This window comes from Ascaphus truei, chromosome 3 (genome assembly GCF_040206685.1).
Source record: "Ascaphus truei isolate aAscTru1 chromosome 3, aAscTru1.hap1, whole genome shotgun sequence".
NCBI lineage: Eukaryota > Metazoa > Chordata > Amphibia > Anura > Ascaphidae > Ascaphus > Ascaphus truei.
The window spans coordinates 249,369,924-249,390,886 of record NC_134485.1 but is presented as its reverse complement, the minus strand read 5'-3'; the positions used below and the strand labels follow the sequence as shown (position 1 = coordinate 249,390,886).

General features: G+C 39.7%; 1 protein-coding gene across 4 annotated transcripts in view; it reads left to right on the top strand.

Annotated features, from left to right (window-relative positions):
* The window catches only part of HERC2 (HECT and RLD domain containing E3 ubiquitin protein ligase 2), a 149,276-nt gene extending 139,275 nt beyond the window's left edge, over nt 1-10,001 (top strand). For all 4 annotated transcript variants that reach the window (XM_075590569.1, XM_075590570.1, XM_075590566.1 and 1 more), the window contains 3 exons: nt 6,611-6,716; nt 7,525-7,737; nt 9,055-10,001. In XM_075590569.1, the coding sequence (XP_075446684.1) occupies nt 6,611-6,716; nt 7,525-7,737; nt 9,055-9,327 (592 nt within the window). In that variant the 3' untranslated portion in view covers nt 9,328-10,001. The remainder of the gene's footprint in view (nt 1-6,610; nt 6,717-7,524; nt 7,738-9,054) is intronic.
* The last annotated feature ends 10,962 nt before the right edge of the window (nt 10,002-20,963 follow it).

The window sequence follows — 20,963 nt, the reverse complement described above, 5'->3', positions numbered from 1 at the left end:
CTATATAAGAAAACTGGAGTGTGTTCTAGTAGTTCAGAGCATGAGACGGTGGCCTGATAATGAGGGTGCTTAGACTTGGGTACATCGAGTGTAGAAAATTGGCTTTGATTATAGGTCACCTTTAATAATAGGCTGAAAGTACTATTAAAAGAGCTCCACCTTGTCTACTAGAGGACTGAATCAGAAAAGCTACTCGTAGAAGAACCAAAAATGCAAACCTTAACACAAAACACACTGGTTTTATGAGTCAAAAGATTGCTTCCTTTTGAAGTCTGGACTCTAGGTGCTATTTTATAGTGACAGGCAGCAGAATGAATTATATAAATAATTGCTTGAATCTCTCCTGTCTGTGCTTTCAAGCGAGCCCATGTCATCCCAGTGGGTAGTAAATAGCACAAGACATATGGACTATAAATCAAACGTTTCTCTGATAAAAATATGTACTCACTGTATTAAATTCATGGGAAATGCTTCATTTTTGTATTTAATGTTTTTTATTTGGTAAAAGAACCCTTAAAAAAATATGTACGATCTAGATCGATATAGCGATAGATAGATATACAGGGGGGAGGGATAGGTTTCAGTCAAGATACATTCCAGGATGCACTGTTTTTAAACCTTTCTTGCTTTATCCATTGTAACACCGCCGGAAGAAGAGATCAGTGTATCTCGAAAGTTCGCACAAATAAAAGCATTTTGTTAGCCACAGAACGATATCGTCTATTAGGTTTTTTTATTTTATATATATATATATATAAATATATATATATATATATATATATATATATATATATATATATAAATATATATATATATGTGTGTGTGTATATGTGTATATATCAACACTTTACAATGCATTTATTTATATATATATATATTTATTATTTTTTTCTTTTTTCTTTTTTTCATTTCTTTGACTGAGGTGGGATTATTTTGAGTTTCTGGGTAGCGCTTCTTTTGAAAAATGGGCATTCTGTTTGAATCCAGTTCCCTTTTGATAGAAGCTGCAATGTATGTGTGTTGCTGCGGATCCCAGGATCCCACAGCAGCGATCATCTTCGATCACTGGCTTCAGGGCACTTTTTTAAAAATTGTTTTTGAAAACAAGGTTTTGGAAGTAAAACCGGGATTCTAGGGATTTAGAGTTTACACACGGTTGCAAAATAGTGGTTCCACTTATTTCTAGCTCTGTGCCATCACTATTTCTGCACTTGGAAGCAGATTTGGAGTTAGACATATCGGGCAAAAGCAGCTGGTCCTAAAATAGGATGAGAAGGTATTCGAATAGGGCCATGGGCTTTGCATAATGTTAACGTCTTTCACAATCAGACGTAATGGGGGCTGCCAGGGTTTTTAGCAACCACATTGGTGATTAGGGAAGCATCACAAATGAGCCGGACATCTATCAATATACAGAGGCACACCACCTGCCGAAGAATAAATCAAAGTTTTACTCCTGCTGCAAGCTAGCCCATCAAAGCCCCAGTGTTCCAAATAGACATAAATATAGTACAGCAAAAGGAAGGTGGAGGCACACCGTTTGAGCTGCAAAAATTTGCTGAAGCTTTACTCAATGCTTGTAGCAGACAGAACTAGGTTTCAGGGACGCAACCCCTTCCTCAGATAATGCCACCTGTGTAATGACTGTACTCTGCATGCTCCCTTAAATAACCCCGGAGTACTCGCTACCTGTGTCCCATCACCCCTCTAAAAAATAAGGCGCAGCAGCTGCTTGTGGCCGGCGCCATTGCCGTGACGTCACTCAATGTGCATGGTCCTCACTGTGCATGCCACGTCTACAGTCCGCTCTACCAACATTGCCTGGCAGCTAAGATAAACAATATACACACACGCCATGGAGGACACCAAAAATACAACATAAACTGCTTGATACATTTTCTCCATATATTCAAAGTTATAGCAGAACCTCCACCAAGAATGAACTATCCTTGTGCTAAATAAATTAGCACAGTTCCATCTTTACATGTTCATAGAGTATGAAATTCATCTCAACATCTTGCTTCGTGTCATTCATAGTGTATTAACACTTTAAAATACAAGAATAAAATCAAGTTTGTTACAATTGCACACCTATGATTCTCCATTTGTACAATTAGTCTTTGCACCTTCAATCCAGTTAGATAGACCTAATGTTCTTTGTAGCTTTAAGATTAAAGTACTTTGAGCAAATAAGAGGTTTACACGCAATTTTTTTAAAAACCAGCCTTCATTTATATATTCTTTTTATCCATCAGATTGATGGTATTGTCAATAGCCAAATCATGCCTCTCTTTTATAAGAATAATTTACACAGATTTCTGCCCATCTTCCTAGCCATTTACAGTATGTTCAGATATTCACATATTCACATGTCCAATGGAAGCATATTTGCTTGTACTTCTACTGGTGAACTTTCATGCCCCCTCTATGGTGGCATCAACTGCTATTAACCAAACACTCGGAATGTGTAGTCCAAGTTCGAGAGGTATAGCAAATGTATTGGATGTTTAACATCATACCTTATTTGTCAGGTCCATGGAACCGAGATCTCCATATATTCAAGGGTAAATATCTTCCAGATTAGAAAAAAGTGTGTATTCTAGAAGTCATGGGAAAGGAAGAGAACAAATAATTTCTGCATAATATTTATGTATACTGTGAGTTTATAGCATAATCTGCTTCCACCTGTATAAAATTTGGATTACACAACTTCAATGGAATTGAAAGAGGTTGGAACTCCACTAGTTCCTTTGGAGTTACATAATCCAGTGTGTGCATCCATTTTGCCTCTTGTAATGTTTTTCCCTGTCTTGGTCAATCACTTCATATCTTAATTGTGCCGGACTATGTCCTGGCGACTTTCAAATGCTGTGCTACCCAGGTGTCGCTACCAGGCTTCCGGATATTGGTTTTATGTTGTGATTCTCGTTCCTTCAGTCTTTTGATTGTCTTCCCCACATGTACAGTATAAGTAAGTCCACATGGGCATTTCAGTAAATACACAATATAGGTACTCGAGCATGTAAAGAAACCTGGTATTTTATCATTCTTCCCAGTACTGTATGTGGATGTACAAATTATTCACACTATTGTGCGCAGCTCAGACATGGGAAATTGCAAAAGTGGGTGTTTCCAAGAATGTTAGTCCTGTTGGTATCCGCTTTGACCATCAGATCCTTAATATTGCGTCCATTTTGTAAGCAAAAATTGGTTTCTCTCTAAATGTCCCACAAACGGATCATCCTGTAGAATTGGCCAATGTGTTAACACTATTTTCTGTAGTTGTTTAGATTGCAAGTTGTATGCACGTATAAACTGGATGCCTTTTTTAGGTGGCCTAGGATAAGGATTTAACAGGTCTCTTCTAGATTTAGTCCATGCGCGCCCATGCTTGAACCGGCGTGTTTTTTTTCTCTCTCATAGCCCCTTGCTGCAAATTTGTCCTTCAATCTGTTTTAATCTAGTTTGTAATGTTTCCTCATCACTCTATTCTTTTCACTAATTATTTGACTACATGGCAAACCTATTTTTAATCCATGTGGCTGGAAGCTTTTTGCGTGAAGCAAACTATTGCAATGTTCCCCCCACCCCCCCCCCTTTTTTTTTTTTTTTTTAATGTAAATCTGTTTTAACAGTTTTATCCTCCAGCAGTTTTTTCCCATACAAAAAAATGGTGGTGGTCATCTGCTGTGAATTTAATTGTGGAATTGCATGTATTCAGATATTGTACAATTTGTGTGAATTCTGTAGTGTTACCCTTCCAGACTACAAAGATATCATCTATGTAGCGGCTCCATACTGCCACATGATTGTGTCCCTTGTATTTGCTCTTAGAGAATATTCTATCTAAAATAGTTATTGGGACTAGAGTAAAAGTACTATAAAATGTATTCACAGTACCAGCTGTGTAGTGAATGCTAGTGCTAAATTAGTGACCCAGATTCCTTCAGAGTGTGGGATAGCTGTATGCAGACTCTGAACATCCAGAGTACATAATGGTATACCCTGATCTGGGATTTGTGTTTGTTCCCAAATTAAAAGAAAATCAGTGGTGTCCTTAATGTATGATATGGTTTTATACACCAGAGGTTGCAAAAAGTGACCAGTAAAGAGTGCCAGTGGCTGGAACATTGAATCTGTGGCAGCCACAATCTGTCTTCCCGACGGTGTTAGTATGTTTTTAGGAAATTTTGGTAGTTCATATGACTGGTGTAACCGAATGTTTTGAAATGACAGTCTTTTTTTTATTTATTTTTTTCAATGTTATTAGTGCGCGCTTGTTTAACTACATTAAAGCTAATGTTCTGCAATTTAAAAACTGGGTCTGCGGAGAGAACATGATAGTGGTTATGATCTGCAAGCTGCCGCATGATCTCTTGGTGGTAAAAACTTCTGTCCATAACCATTATCGACCCCCCCCCCCCCCCCCCAGCTGGTATGAGATCTCTATTCTGTTCAGGTTCTTTAATTGTCTTGTACTCTAAACGGCTGATGTTAGTAGATTTGTTCATGTGCCAATTTCGAAAATTCTATATCCCTAGTGCAGGGGGAATGGAGATTGTATCTTCCAATTTCCTCAGCTGCTTAATAGTGCTAATCACTAGTTCCCATTGTAAGGAGAATTGAGACTGTAGTCACCAGCGTTCCAACATTAAGAACCCGGGAGAAGCTTCTACAAACAGCTGTAACATCCCTTCTGCCTGTGCACTATAGATATGCAGTATATGTGCTGCCCTTTTGAGGGTTTATGGTCCACTCATGCTGCCTCTGAGGCATAACACTGATGTTGGCCAACTCTGCTTTATTGGCACGTCACGTACGGCATACATGTGAGCATGTGACCTGTTTACGGGACAAGGGTTAATACACCGCTACCTTGCTGGCCCACTTTTCACCTTCCGCAAAGGTCCCTCAAATGAACAATATCTCAAGTGAATCCATCCTAATATCTGATCTGTCACGAACAACACACTTGTGAGCACATGACTTAGTAATGCAATCAGGGCTAATACACATGGCTAAACTAGCCGACTCATCTTTCCCCTGCGCAAGGTACTTCAAATGAGATATTTACCGCTTACTCAGTTGCAATCCATCTATTGTCCGCTGCCACCACCAGAAATATAAAATATATAATTTGCAGAATCTAATGGTCCCTGTTTATTAAGAAAAACTAAGCACTTAACACACACTGTAGCAAAATGTGTCTGAAAATGTAATTTACTCTCTACAAAGCGTGCAACAGTTCAATCAGAGCCCAAAGTATTATTTATTAAAGTTTTTTCCTAAATATACAGAAAATAGCACTTAGATTACAGAAAAAGATTATATTACAAGAACATGCTGTTATAATAAATGCACACAGTTTCTTAAAATAAAAAGAGAAACATTTAAGAATCCCTATACGTTGTCACAGTCATAGGTTCTTCCCAGATAGGTCACAGGGTAGAAAAGATGGAAATTCACATCTCTGATCCCGAAAAACACCTCTGTTGAATTCTGATTTCATAAACATTTGGAAATACCTATATACCCTTCTCCCATTTAAACATAAGCCCACCACTATCCTCAGACACTTGGTTTACAGTTCTACAACTTAAACGCAAAAAAAAGAACCTTTCCTGGTGACTTGACTCTCTATATAAAATACCTCATTACTTTTTTCCATAATACATAGACCCAATCTTCACGGCTGCGTCCCTATTCTTGGCATTAACAGGTTCAACATAAAATATGACCACATAATGTCTAATTTTTGAAGGAGAATCGGATCTCTGTGGCACCTCTTAATCATGAAATGTTTGGTATTTGATTTGTATAATCACAACAGTACCGAATATCTATTTGTCAATCTGGCAAGTTGCTGTCAGGCCCATGGTATCTTCATATTTAATAAAGCCCTCAGAGATGTGATTAACAGGTCAGCACTTAGTTTGTGATGCACATGGGATATTTCAAGAATGTAAGGTTTCTTTGAGGCCGACAGCCCATGATCGGAGTCTCATCTACAGACTTCCAAACTATAAATGTTTTCACTTTTAGTGGCCGATCAGTGATAACCCCCAGGTTAAGATCTCTTTCTAGATCAACACAGAAATAGGAAGGGTCTTGCTTGACCTGTCATAAAAACAATTCTTTTATTTTTTTTTTAAGGCAATTTGTAACCAATGTCAACCACTGAAATACCAGATTGATTAAAATACTTACTTTATACCATTTTTATTACAGATCAACAGTGTAGGGCTCTGAATTACAACCTTTTGCAGTCAAATAATTAAAATAATTCCACAGTGTTTAAAGCTAGAAAGGAAGATTTGATCCTGTAGGTTTTCATGCAGAGCAATTTCAAAACCATGAGCCTTGTGTCTGTTAAACTGTTAGATGAGCATTATTTGTTGACCTACAGTATGAGTTTGTGTTGCAGCTATTGTGCTTTTATTATTATTTTTTTTTTTAAAGTGAGAGGTAAATGTAGTATCGCTATTACTCTGCAACAGAAAATCTTCAATTTCACAAGATTTAACATACCCACAAACAGGCAATTCTGTGTTTAGCTGCATTCAATAAATATGTTCTTGCACCTCATTTTATTCCCCTTTCCATTTTAAAGGTTGCATGAATTTGATGAGCAGGTTGCTGCAGTTCGTGAGGGGATGGCACGAATCGTCCCCGTTCCCCTACTATCTCTCTTTACTGGATATGAAATTGAAACTATGGTATTTATCCCTGCATTCTTAATGCACCAACTGTATCTGATGTGCTATAAGACTGTTGCATGCTTTCAGTGGGCTGTCCAATCTTTGCTTCCAGGGCATGCTAAAAAGTTTTAGGGGATACATTAAGAAGACATTTGGGAAGTATTACTTCAGTGTGGAAAAGTCACGGTAGGGGCGTTGAGGCGAATACAGTGACTACGGAACCACTATGACAAGGAAACAGTTTGTAGAGGCTATAATTTCACAATGTGCACGGAAAGACTAATTGTGTAAAGTGTCTCATCAGTAACTGCAACCGTTACTGTATATTATAAGGTGGCAATTAGCAATTAGCTATTGTGTAAAAACAATAGACCCAATTTAATGGTTAAGTTGCACCATCTTTTGGAGTGTGAAATTCTAAAATTGACAGATCCTTAGCTAAGAAAATCAAAATATCCTGTTCTTGTTCCCCCTTGATTTAGCCAATGAAATCCCTTAACTCCTAGGTTTTTTTTTTTTTAATTTGCAGTGTACAGTTTGAAATTAATTTTTACAGCAATGTTATAAATGTTTAACACATCTGCAAACGGGGACATTGTAACCTCTTCACGCAATTAAAGTACAGTTTCTGACATGGCTTTCTATTTTTGCCTTACAATCCCCTTACAACTAGAATATCCGTCTCCATAAGATTCAGTGGCTCTGTTTGGTGCAGAATATCAAAACATATCCTGCCATAATGTGCCAGTGGAGACGATGAGGCCTGCTACATCTGTAACTTAGCTTGGGTAGTTGTCTATACTAATCTGGTTGATTTTGCCTTCAGGTCTGTGGCAGCCCAGATATACCACTTCACCTGCTGAAATCTGTAGCAACATACAAAGGCATTGAGCCCACTGCTTCCCTCATCCAGTGGTTCTGGGAGGTAATGGAGTCTTTCTCCAACACTGAACGTTCCCTGTTCCTTCGCTTTGTGTGGGGTAGGACCAGGCTCCCCAGAACAATAGCAGACTTCAGAGGCAGAGACTTCGTCGTTCAGGTAACCTTATGTTTGAGTGATGGTTTTCTTTGCATTTTCATGTGGTAACTGTATCGCAGAGAAACAACCACGTGTCATTTTGCATGGTCCCAAACCTCTAAAAACCATGATAAATATCTGTGACATAGATGGTGCACATTGGCAGGTTCTCTATAGGGTTTGAGTTTAAAACAAACGCTTGTTACCCCCAAAACTGGAATAAATGTTAAAAAAAAAAAAAAAAGTATTCCTCTTTAATGTTATTGTTCAGATACTACTGTTTTGCTGGGATGCTCGTGTTCTCTGGTATTTCTATTTTAACTGGGCATTATGATGTAAAAGTATTCCAAATTGATCCATATTGTATGGAATTCTGTATTTTGCAGCATTCAAATCATTACTCCTTTATACTATAGTTGCAATTTATAGCAATATTATAAAAGTAAATATGTAAAAGAGGTTGGAGTACATAGCTGCTGCTCCGATTACTTGAATGTAAGCACTGTGTAATGTGGAAAAAGTGTTTTTAAATGTTTTTTAAAATGTCTTTTCTCCTTGTTATTAATATGGCCTATATTCATTTTTCACCAACCCTGAATTGAAGCTGCAGACCAAGCAATATCCTAAATGTTTTTTTTTTTTTTTAAATATATACACACATTCGTTCTGTACTATGAGAAAATACTTGTAGCTTTTTTATTTTTTTAAACCACCAATTACATTTTAATGTATTATAATGTAACAAGCATTTTTTGTTTCTATAGCAACCATTTACAAGATCACATCCCCATCTCTTCTGAAACAGGCTCTGGCACACTCCTTTTTGAGCCATGCCCTCTCTAGCAGTGCACCAATTGTATCTAGTGACTGCCTGATCACATGATCTTTCCCACAGAACTTTGCATCTTTGGTCCTCTTCTGCTGCACTGACAGACATTTAGTGTGCCCCCGAGCTGATCAATCAGCAACATAGCTAATTATTTATCAGTGTGTGGATTGTATTAATGCACATATAGGGGGGCTGGGGGGTGTGTGAGACGCAGCTTGGACTGCTGCTTTAAAGGATGAAAATAATTTAAACCTTTCCTTGCAAGGAGTGTGGAACAGATTGCTCTGAAGAGTTCTTGCATGATTTACGTTTGCATATTATTATTGCCTCTCAATATTTGATGTTTTACTCTGAAGTAAATATTGGCTTTGACATTTGATTTTTTTTTTAAACTGTTGTTAACATACCTATTTTGTTGTATCGGTGGTCTTGTCTAAAAGTATATTTGAAATCTATGAAATGAAAGATGTTGAAATGTAAAGTATTTTTTTTTTTATGTTATTGCACAGGTTTTGGATAAGTACAACCCTCCAGATCATTTCCTTCCCGAATCGTACACCTGCTTCTTTCTGCTGAAACTTCCAAGATATTCATGCAAGCAAGTCCTCGAGGAAAAACTCAAATATGCTATACACTTCTGCAAGTCCATAGACACTGACGACTATGCACGGATTGCCCTGACTGGTGAGCCAGCAGCAGACGACAGCAGCGATGACTCTGACAATGAAGATGCAGACTCATTTGCGTCGGACTCCACGCAGGACTACCTAACCGGCCATTAAATTAGGAGAGGCAAAGAAATCCATGCACACATGTACAGTATGCTCTCATGCACTGAGAATCCTGGCAGGAGTGAAATAACCAATTTATAGCTATCTGTATAAGTAACCGTAATCTGAAAAGAGACTGTGTGTGAACTTTTAATTAAATTGTGTTCAAAGAGATGAGTGGGTTCCTATTCATAGTTATGCTGCACTGCGCTAATATTGTGTTTAATTAAAGGTGTTGTAAATGTTTATAAAAAGTGCAGTGCAGTGTAAGAAAAAAACAAAATAAGGCAGTCCAGCCTTTTACACGTGGGTGCAATAGTTTTTTGTTTGTTTTTTCCTATTTAGTGTTGTATGTGTGTTTTCTTGTTGATTGGAAATACAGTACAGTGCAGAACAGAATAGTATTAATCATTTTCATTTCACTTTGCTAGCAGACTGCTTATTAACATGTGTTCATCAGCCTCTTATCAGTATTCCTTAAAAGGTTACATGTGCATTAAGCAATTGAGGGATACTGCCCTCAATGTCCTAACACTAGTCCTATTTGTATATTTTAGCTCCTGCATTCTGCATCTTAAATGGACTCCTGTGACAGTCATTACTTTTCTTGGGAAGTGTATATAATTAATTAGTGCCACTGCAAATGCAAATAATTTTCCCTCTGAATAAAATATCTGTCACAAACAGTTTCTTTTTTTTTTGTGTGTTTGGGGACAATGACCTGTTAATAGTATGAATTGTACATACCTGGGCATAATTAAAGCCTGTCTGCCTGATGCTTCAGCTGTTCTGAAAATCCATGAACTGCATCAACACCAATGACATTTAACAGGCTAGTCTCTTTGTGACATAGATCCCTTTCCACAATATGAAAGCTGTTTAGGGGCTGATTCGTTTATACCCAAAACAATGAGAAATAACATCCTTGCAGTGACACAAATTCGAGTTAATGAAAAGTTCATAGCAATTGGAGGTTTCTGACCGATTTTTAAAGGTGGTTACTTCCCCCTCCTTTATCAAAATCGTGTAGACTTGAATTTATTCTAAACTATGCGCTACTGAACCTAGTCATTTGCACACCCACTTTATAACACCCAGGATTCTCCCTCCCCCTTTGGTCACTAATGTTTTATCTATTCCTTGCAAAATATAGATATTTCTGAACAATTGTATTTTAAATAATGGATCTTTATTCCAGATGTAATTTAAATGTCTTTTTAACCAGCTAGAAGACAGGGTTGCTACAAGAGAAAATAAAAATTTGCACCTGCTTCAGACTAGTTGGATCGTCGTAGGGACTTTTGGTGCTGTCAAACTGATAAAAGAATCCAGATAAAAATGCGCAGTGCCTTTTGCCAGATAGTTTTAACTCCATTTAGCGTTGGTATATATAGAAACCACAAAGTAAGGGAGACAAGTATGGAAGGAAAGCTTTATTTTTAAGAAGCGCAGAACGAGATTTACCATACACTTGCTGGTCATTCTTTATCAGACATACTGCCGTTCTATCAGCTGGTCAGAGAAAAGTGCAGGTGACTACTTTTTTCCTCTCCTTTGTGTCCTGTTTTGTCCACATTCTAGAAAACAAACTTTACATTTAAAGAGAAGCAACGTTATCTTGTAATATTATGAAGGTTATCCCATTAATGTGGTGACCTTGATATACTGTAATTGAGTGAGTGACAGCAAAACTTTATAATCGGACGTTAAAAAAAAAGTTACATTAATTATTTTGTATCTAAGGCTACGCTTAGTGACGGCGACGCGACGGTTGCTGGAAAATCAAATGGCGATTACTTCCAGCGATCGCGACCAATCCGTCGATCTGTCACGCTGCCGTGTCGCGCTTACTATAAGCGCAAACGATGGCAGCAATGCATTTGTTTTACTGCGACGTTGCGTCGCCGGCACTACAAGCGCAGCCTAACCCAGGGGTGCGCAATATTTTCTTCTTGCGCCCCCCTGTTTGTTCTCTTCCCCCCCCTGCTTGCGCCCCCTCTTCTTACCGGCTCTGTGGCATGGTGGCGTCATGTGACATTGCGTTGCCATTTGACCCCGCGGCGTCATTTGATGCTGTGGTATCATGGTGACGTGTCGCAGAAGAGGCATCTTGAGACCAGGTAAGAAAGATACTTACAAGGCCTCGATCCTCCCCTGTCATTTAATTTAAATGCTTTGGGAAAGAGCGCAGGGCATCTGTAAAATCAGAATCTTGTGCACCACTTATCTCTAACCTATGAATCCGTTTGGGATGCAACACAAAAAGATTGGTTTCTGCATAGCTGAAAAAATGAAGTTGATCTTGAACCTTTTGAAGTATTGTTGATCTAACGAGTGGCGCAGTGAAATTTGTGGCTCATATGCTGTTTGTGATACCACGGTTACTGCAAGTATTCAAGAATTCAGCGCTGACCTGTCTTTAGCACCTTAAAGTAGATGGAAGTGCAAAATGTTTTTTTTTTTTTTTTTTTTTAAAGCATACACAAGATTACAATTATGATTTGTCCAGCATAAATAAAAATATGGGAGAAGTAGCATATTCCAGAGAAATAGCCAGAGGCAACAATAAGTGGGATTAGAGAAAGGTGATAGGAGAGAAAATGGTAGAAGCAGGTCTTTGTTAGTCTTAAAAAAAAAAAAAAAAAAAAAAAAAAAATCCATAGCTAGAATTCTGATTAACTTGTGAATGAGGGTGCAGTTTAAAAAAAAAAAAAAAAACTTGTAAGGGCCAGTGATTTAAGGCCAGTTAACTTCCTGTTTAGGAGACATGGTTGTACAGAAGGGCCATGTCATTTCTTGATACTCCGGGTCAGGTAAAAATGAGGTTTACCTTTCCGATGATGTGTTCACACCTGGATTAGAGAACGGCAAATATTGTCTGGTTATAACATTGATTTCACAGCGAGTGACTACAATCATACTACTCTTTAAGATATGACAAGAAGTTAGGAATCATACAAATAATAAACTATTAATGTCGATTTTAAGTAATTTTAGTTGATAAACTGGAAAAATAGGTGAGCAAAGCAGGGTCTTCTGATTAACTTGTTTAGTGTAAAAAGTGTTGAGAAAGAAAAATGTGCGCGCTGTTCCTTGATATTCCTCCCTTTAATAACGGGTCCTCCCTGCTGCTCCCAGTCTCCCGTGCCCAGCGGGGTACCCTCAGTCACAAAACATACACAAAAATAGGAGCGCATGGAAAGAGACAAAACCGAAAATAGTACACAATCTTTATATGTAAAAAAGACCAGAACATATAACACCACATACAGGTAAAGATCACATTGATCTAATGGTCAGTGACATCCACAGAGGATAAGGAACTGCTAAACAGAACCTCACGACTAGAAATTCTAAGCTATCCCTAAGTATAGTAACAGGGAACGAGTCTGGGGCTAGATGATAGGAAGCACACAGACCTCAAGCTAATAGAGCTCCTGTCAGCGTCCTCGTGGTGTCTCAGGACTGCAGCCCGGATGTCCGTCGTCGCGTCGCTCCGTATGACGTCTCCTACGCGTTAAGTGTCATATGACACTTCATGGGATGTCGTGATCCCTGGGTATTACTTAAATACCTGACTAGAGAAACCCTTAGCCAATATGGATCACTATACCGGATAGAAAACACAGCCTTCCAATCAGTTATTACAAAACATTACTTAATACAGATGACAAACAAATCATTATAACATTAAACACATCACAAATAAAATACATCCTACACGAGGACTCATATAATACAGGTCTCGACATTTAAGACTCCAACCTTTTTATGATACTTTATTTTTTTAATATATTATTGTAATATTTTTAAATAAACATTTTTAAATAGATTATATGTGAATTTAGAACATATTAATAAATTTTTACTTTAAAATGTTTTTTAGAGTGCTACGGTATATATGGGTATTACATATGGTATGTAAGATTAATTAGTTAGTGGTGATAACCAATGTAATAATTATCCCAGTATACTTTAACATGATAAGTTCATGCATGTAGGATGCATTTTATTTGTGATGTGTTGTTTAATGTTAAAATGATCTGTTTATGTAAAATGTCATCTGTATTAAGTAATCTTTTGTGATAACTGATTGGAAGGCTGTGTTTTCTATCCGGTATAGTGATCCCTATTGGCTAAGGGTTTCTCTAGTCAGGTATTTAAGTAATACCCTGGGATCACATGACTTATCCCCTGAAGTGTCATATGACACAAAACGCGTAGGTGACGTCATACGTAGTGACGCGACATCCGTGACGCAGTCCTGAGACACCACGAAGACGCTGACAGGAGCTCTATTAGCTTGAGGTCTGTGTGCTTCCTATCATCTAGCCCCAGACTCATTCCCTGTTACTATACTTAGGGATAGCTTAGAATTTCTAGTCGTGAGGTTCTGTTTAGCAGTTCCTTATCCTCTGTGGATGTCACGGACCATTAGATCAATGTGGTCTTTACCAGTATGTGGTGGTACTGTATATGTTCTGTCTTTTTTACATATAAATATTTTGTGTACTAATTTCGGTTTTGTCTCTTTCCATGCCCTCCTATTTTTGTGTATTTTTTTTAGTGTAAAAAGTAATCATTCTCTTCATGTATTAAAGTGACTTACAGCTGTGAATGTAAGAGCTCAATTATACCAGCGCACTACAATGTGCGCGCGCCTGTGACGTTGCAGAGCGATGTGCACAAGCTCATTTTTCTGCACGCGCGACTGCAGGGAAGACGAGGCTGTAATCGTTCTTTGATTGGACGGCTGCGTCACGTGATGCGGCCGTCGCAGCCAGAAAATAAATTTGGAAAATGCTTCTATTGTCGCCTGCACTGCAGTAGCAAACGGCGCGACAGTCGTGGTACGTATAAGCGTTTTGCAGGGATGCATACTATTTGTTTTGGTGCTGCGCGGCGTCGCCCCGGGCGAGGCTGCACGCATGTTTTGGTATAATCACGGCCTAGGGCTAGTAAGGTAGATCTTGGCTGACGATTTTTTAAGGTCTTTTGAGGTGCAGTTTTTCCAAGCACTAAATGTAACTGTTTAGTAGGTTAAACCAAGCTACTGTAAGTGCCCTAAAAAGTCCTATTAAAAGTAGTTTTAAAAATGTACTGTAACATGATTTTATTGTTTATCCTATACCCCTGCTAAAGTGGTGATCAGATGGAGATAAATGAGGTTGAAAAAAAGACTTGTGTCCAAGTTCAACTTATGCCAAATTTAGACGGCAGATACTTTATCCTATATCCATACTTACGGTATTAGGATACAGAGGAAGGCAAACAAAAAATCCCAGTGAAATATCATCCAATGATATCTCATAAATGGAAGAATAAATTCCTTCCTGACTGCCAATTCTTAGAATCAGATTACTCCCTGGATCAGCATCCTTTCCATGTTTACTTATTTGGTATATCCCTCTATACCTTCCCTGTCTAACGAGGTGCACCCTTCTTTCTTTTTTTTTTTTTTTTTTTTTAACAACTCTATTGTTTTTGCCATCACAGTCTCCATGGGTAATGAATTCCACATTCTAGCTGCCCTTACTGTAAAGAACCCTTTCCTTTGTTGCTGGTGAAATCTCCTTTCCTCCAACCTTGTGTGATGACTCCATGTCCTTTGTACTTCCCTTGGGATGAATAGTTCTTTTGAAAGCTCCTTGTATTGTCCCTGAATATATTTGTATATAGTTATTATATCCCCTCTTAGACGCCTCTTTTCTAATGTAAATAAATCTAATTTAGCTAGCCTTTCCTCAAATTAGATTGTCCATCCCCTTTATTAATTTGATGGCTTTTCTCTGCACTTTCTTTAGTTCCATAATTATTTCCTAAAGAGAGGTGCCCAAAATTGTACTCAATATTCAAGGTGTGGTCTTACTAATGCTTTATAAAGGGGCATAATTTTGTTTACTTCCCTTCCATCCATTGCCCGTTTAATGCAAGATAAAATCTTGTTTGCCTTTGCAGCTACTGCATGACTTTGGGCACTATTGCTAAGCCGGCTGTCTACAAGCACTATTAAATCATTTTCCACCAAGGATTCCCCTAATTTATCCCCATTTAATTTGTAAGTCGTCTATTTATTCTTGATCCTCAAATGCATAACCTTACATTTATCTGTATTAAACCTCATCTGCCAGTTACCTTCCCAAGTTTCCAGTCTCTCCAAGTACTTCTGCAGAGAAATTACATCCTGCTCTGATTCTAATATATTACACAATTTAGCAAAGATGAAGACTTTGTTCTCTCTGTCAACCTCAGTCATTAATAATCTGTGAGCGACCTGAAGAAATTGACTCATTTCGATGGCGCAAACAAGGTTAACCAACCTCACCCCCATTTAACATCCTTGCTGTATATAGAATAAAGTATAATTTGCAGACGTTAAAAGATAATGTAACATGCATGATTTTTTTTTTTTTTTTTTAAATCTAGGTTTAAACATCCCACTGTCGGTAACACCGGAACAGCATGATCAGTGTTGCATATAGTATGTGTCTATTTAGTTTGAGTTCTAACACAGACTAGAAACCTGAGCCACAGATCTGAACCTTTGAAGCATGAGGAAATCTCTTGCATTTTTTACAGTTCTATTTTTGATGAGGAAATAGCACTTGTAACATGTCATGTCTTTAGAAGAAGACATGAAGTTTGGAAAACAATGCCTCATACTGTCCAATGTAGATGAAAATTTGTGGTTGTGTACCATCAATCAGCTACTTTCTATAGTATTGAACCTAGTTTCTTATTCAAAATGAATCTATTTTCCATGCAAGATTTCCTTTCCAGAAATCTGTAGTTTGGTGTCAATCAATTGTATTTTTGTTTGTCTTTGGATATTAACATAAAATATTTATGAATTTGTTCTGCTTTTTTATGGAATAATACTCTAATATTAAGGAGCATGCAGTTCATGTAACCATTAAAGTTTCTTGTATGTACAGTACTGTAAGAAAACTGAGGTACAGTAAGCTAAATTATACTAGCTGATGTGAAATGTTTTATGCATACTGTATAGAGGGCATAAGTATAAATTAGCAATCCATCTTTTTTTTCTTGCGTTCAATTTTATAGCTATCATTTGTGTTTAAAGCCAATGGCAATTTCTGAAATACTTCCACAACTCGAGAGCTGCAAGTATGATTAATACATTGATTTAAAAAAAAAAATGATGGGTTACGATACTGAGTTTCATAATCTTAATTCTTTTTGTACGTCTCCAAGATTACTTTGAAATTTCAAGTGGATATGAGGGTGGTGATATTTAAATATGCAGAAGTGTTAAGTCTATTGTCTCCCGCGACAATCCTGCAAGCTGAGAATGAGTTACAACAAGCAGGTAATGAGCCGGGCTGCTTTCTTAAGAAAAGAATGTTTGTTTTATCGCCCAGATTACCATGCTGCAAAACTATTTAAAAATTCCAAATTTCAATAGCGGCCCAGATTTAAAATCCCTTTCTTTCACAGTAAAATGGTGCACAGATGGAGACAGGCAAATCTCCCTAAAGATATTTTGATTTAGCCTCTGGCTAGAAAAGAAAATGAATGTACAGTATGATTTAACTTTTTGGTTGAACTCTGTACATGGAAGGTGTAAATTGATCAAAAACGTTACACATTTTTTTTCTTTTGGATCTGCAGGCAGTGTCAGTTACTATGAATATAATCTTGCATAGGGGCCAACACACCTAAGGGTGTCCATACACACACACACACACACACACACACACACACACACACACACCTTACACTTACACTCTATTACACTCATTCTGGCTGCTTACTGTTCATGTTTGCTCCCTCATCCACCCCTGTGTAAAAGGAATACATACCCCTCCGACTGTACCTATAGCTCGTACGGTACATATCTAAAAAATATCCTGTACCTATTAAAACCAGATGCACATCCTGTACCTATTTCTGCCTCTCTCCCATAGATTGAAACTGAACCTTCAGCTAATTACAGCAACAACATCAATGACTGGTTTTGATAAATGAGCAACATATTTTGGGGTAATTATCCCTACTTTTATTTCATGTATATATTAGTTCATACAAATAAATATTTTCAAATAATATGTTGCATACTTCACAGTACCTTCATAGCTGTGGCAACCCAATAAAATAAGTACTGCTGTGGTTTAGAGGCCTGAGGATGGGGTTGTCCCAGAAATGTTGCCCCCCCTCTTGATTTAATATTGTCATTCCCACCTCCTCACCCCTTTTTTATTTTTTATTTTTAGGATTATTGTTCCCCCCCCCTCCCCCTTATTTTTTTTAATATTTTAGATTTTTGGCTTGCCTACCCTAGTGTGGCCCATCCTGTCTACCAGTACCCCTTGAATTTTTTTGCCCTCGTCTTTCATCCATTATGTTGTGAGCTGAGCTATGTGTTCCCTTTTTAATGTTTTATTTTTCTGTGTTCTTTTTGGATATTTGAACTCGCACCATAAACCTGTGTGTGTTTGTATACACTATGTATGGTGTCTGTTTTTATTGCTAGTTTACAGTAAATTGCTTATTCCTCTTGTTTGTGTGCTGGTTCTGTACTCCATTTTAATCCTAGTAAAAAGTGGTCTGTCCCCATCAGTTTTAATGGGCGATCACCAATATAAATATTCAGTAAAATGGCCAAACCATGAACATAGATACATCTGTAAGCAGGGAGTGTGATTGATGTTCTCTGTACTAACCCAGAAGCCTCCAGTACTTGTCCCAGTGGGAGACCGGAGTACTGGCTTTGATGTACTGACGCAGTGTTTGCATTTCATATGTCAAAATCCAAGGGAACAGTAGATACTGCCAATGTTCATCAATTAATTTGACACTAACTGGAAGATGATTGCTGCTGTTTGCTGGAACATATATATTAATTTTACCTTCTACAGCTAAAGCAAGGGTGTAAACGCCATCTGCCTAATATTATAGAATGTGAACGAAGCAAAACATTCAAATGCCAGCTGCTTTTAATAATATTCTGAGGTATGTCTGCATGTGAAGTAAACACCATTTTTTTTAATCGTGTGCGTGTATTATATCTATAATGAGTGATCTATAGAAACGTTGCTGTTAAACTATCGATATAATGTGTGACTGTGCAACTAAAGTCAAAGTATTGAAGGTGGCTACATAACATCCATTACAGCTATAGTAAGTGGTATTTATTGGATCTATTGTGTTCACCTAAATAGCGCTATAAGGTAGCGGTTAGGAATGTCTTTCCCTCTTTAGTAATCAAGCATTTAATTTCAGTGTAGCGCTATGTATGGAAAAATAGACATATAGTGACTTGGTTGTCTGTAACAAGCTGTAAACTCTATATGCAGGTAGGAATGTCTTTTTAGTTAGCTCGGTAGCCTGAGGCCAGATGACTAAATAGTCTAGTATATCACTTGGAAATAGGCATCTGTAGTGCAGCTATGTCTGGATATCAGTAAGCTTAGATTGCAAACGTGCATTTCATGCTTAGTCAAACCTATAGTAAGTTGGTCGGGTTGTGAACACCAGGTACAGTTGTACCATCGAGGAATTGAGCTGAAACCCCATTAGCGACGTAGCAGAGAAGGGTTTAAAAACAGATTAAAATCGAACCATGCGCATATACGCATCTGTCGGGTGTCCCTAGTATGAGTGTAACGGACCACTTCCTCAATCGCTCTCTAATGATGTCATCATATGGCGTCTAATGCGACGATGTACGTTTTGTGTAATTGAATACACGTTCTCAAGACATCAGCCTATCACAAGTGCCGGTATTTATAGGTGAGTCAATAAAGTGAGTCCCTGCCAGTTAACCCCTTCGTTCTCAGGGTGAGCAGTGATAATTCATGACAAGGTTTCCTCATTACTGAAAGGTGACAATGTTTCCATTAGTAATAATGGAGTAACAATGTTCTAGTAAACATTATGGCATATTCCTTTGTAACTTGGTGGCAATAACACCTAGTAGGATCCAATAGTTAATAAATACAAGAAGTATAATTTGAGGCTACCATATAATTATAATGCCCTGCCCTGGCTGGAAGAGTTGGAGGCCCGAGGCGAAGCCGAGGGACTGTAACCCAGCCAGGGCATTATTGGCCAGTAATGCTCTGTTCTGAAGGGATTATTACTATTATTGGCTAAATGTAGGCTTTTTTCATAGATAATAGAAACTTGTATTGTTATATAGATTTTTTTTTTAAATAAAATGGTAAATACACACACGAACACGCACTATATATATATATATATATATATATATATATATATATATATATATATATATATATATATATATACTAGCTGAGAGACCCGGCGTTGCCTGTGAGTTAAATTTCCTGCTAGGAAGGGGGGGGGGGAAAGGGGGCGTGGGGAGAGGGGGGAAAAGGGGGCGTGGGGAGAGGGGAAAAAGGGGGAGTGGAGGTGGGGGACAGTGGACAGGAGGGGAGGGGGGGGACAGTGGAGGGGGGGGGACAGTGGAGGGGGGGACACAGTGGAGGGGGGGGACACAGTGGAGGGTGACGGGGACAGTGGATGGGAGGGTGACGGGGACAGTGGACGGGAGGGTGACGGGACAGTGGACAGGAGGGGGGGTGGGTTGCTTAAAATTTGCGGGTCCCTCCTCTCCACTCCCCCTGTATGTTTATTTGCTCCCCCCTCTCTCTCCGCTCCGTCCCCCCCCATGCGTAGCTCCGGTCCCCACCCTACAGTGTCTGACACACACACACACACACACACACACACACACACACACACACACACACACACATATCACCTCTCCTTCCGGCCGCCGCCATCTTAGTTACTCCGCGAGGGAGGAAGGGGGTCCTTCCGGGCGCCGCCATCTTAGGTGCCGCATGGCAGCTAAAGGCTGCCTGCCCACTGCCTGTCCGGCCGTCGGGGAGGGGGGGGAGGTGAGTGGAGCACGCCGGGGAGGTGAGTGGAGCACGCCGGGGAGGTGAGTGGAGCACACCGGGGAGGGGGGAGGTGAGTGGAGCACACCGGGGAGGGGGGGAGGTGAGTGGAGCACGCCGGGGAGGGGGGAGGTGAGTGGAGCACACCGGGGAGGGGGGAGGTGAGTGGAGCACACCGGGGAGGGGGGGAGGTGAGTGGAGCACACCGGGGAGGGGGGGGAGGTGAGTGGAGCATACCGGGGAGGGGGGGGAGGTGAGTGGAGCATACCGGGGAGGGGGGGGGGAGGTGAGTGGAGCACACTGGGGAGGGGGGGGAGGTGAGTGGAGCACACTGGGGAGGGGGGGGAGGTGAGTGGAGCACACCGGGGAGGGGGGAGGTGAGTGGAGCACGGGGGAGGTGAGTGGAGCACACCGGGGAGGGGGGGAGGTGAGTGGAGCATACCGGGGAGGGGGGGAGGTGAGTGGAGCACACTGGGGAGGGGGGGAGGTGAGTGGAGCACACGGGGGAGGTGAGTGGAGCACGGAGGAGGTGAGTGGAGAACACCGGGGAGGGGGGGAGGTGAGTGGAGCACACGGGGGAGGTGAGTGGAGCACGGGGGAGGTGAGCGGAGAACACCGGGGAGGGGGGGAGGTGAGTGGAGCGCACGGGGAGGTGAGTGGAGCACGGGGGAGGTGAGTGGAGCACAACGGGGAGGGGGAGTTGAGTGGAGCACACCTGGGAGGGGGGGGGGGTGAGTGGAGCACACCAGGGAGTGGGGGGTG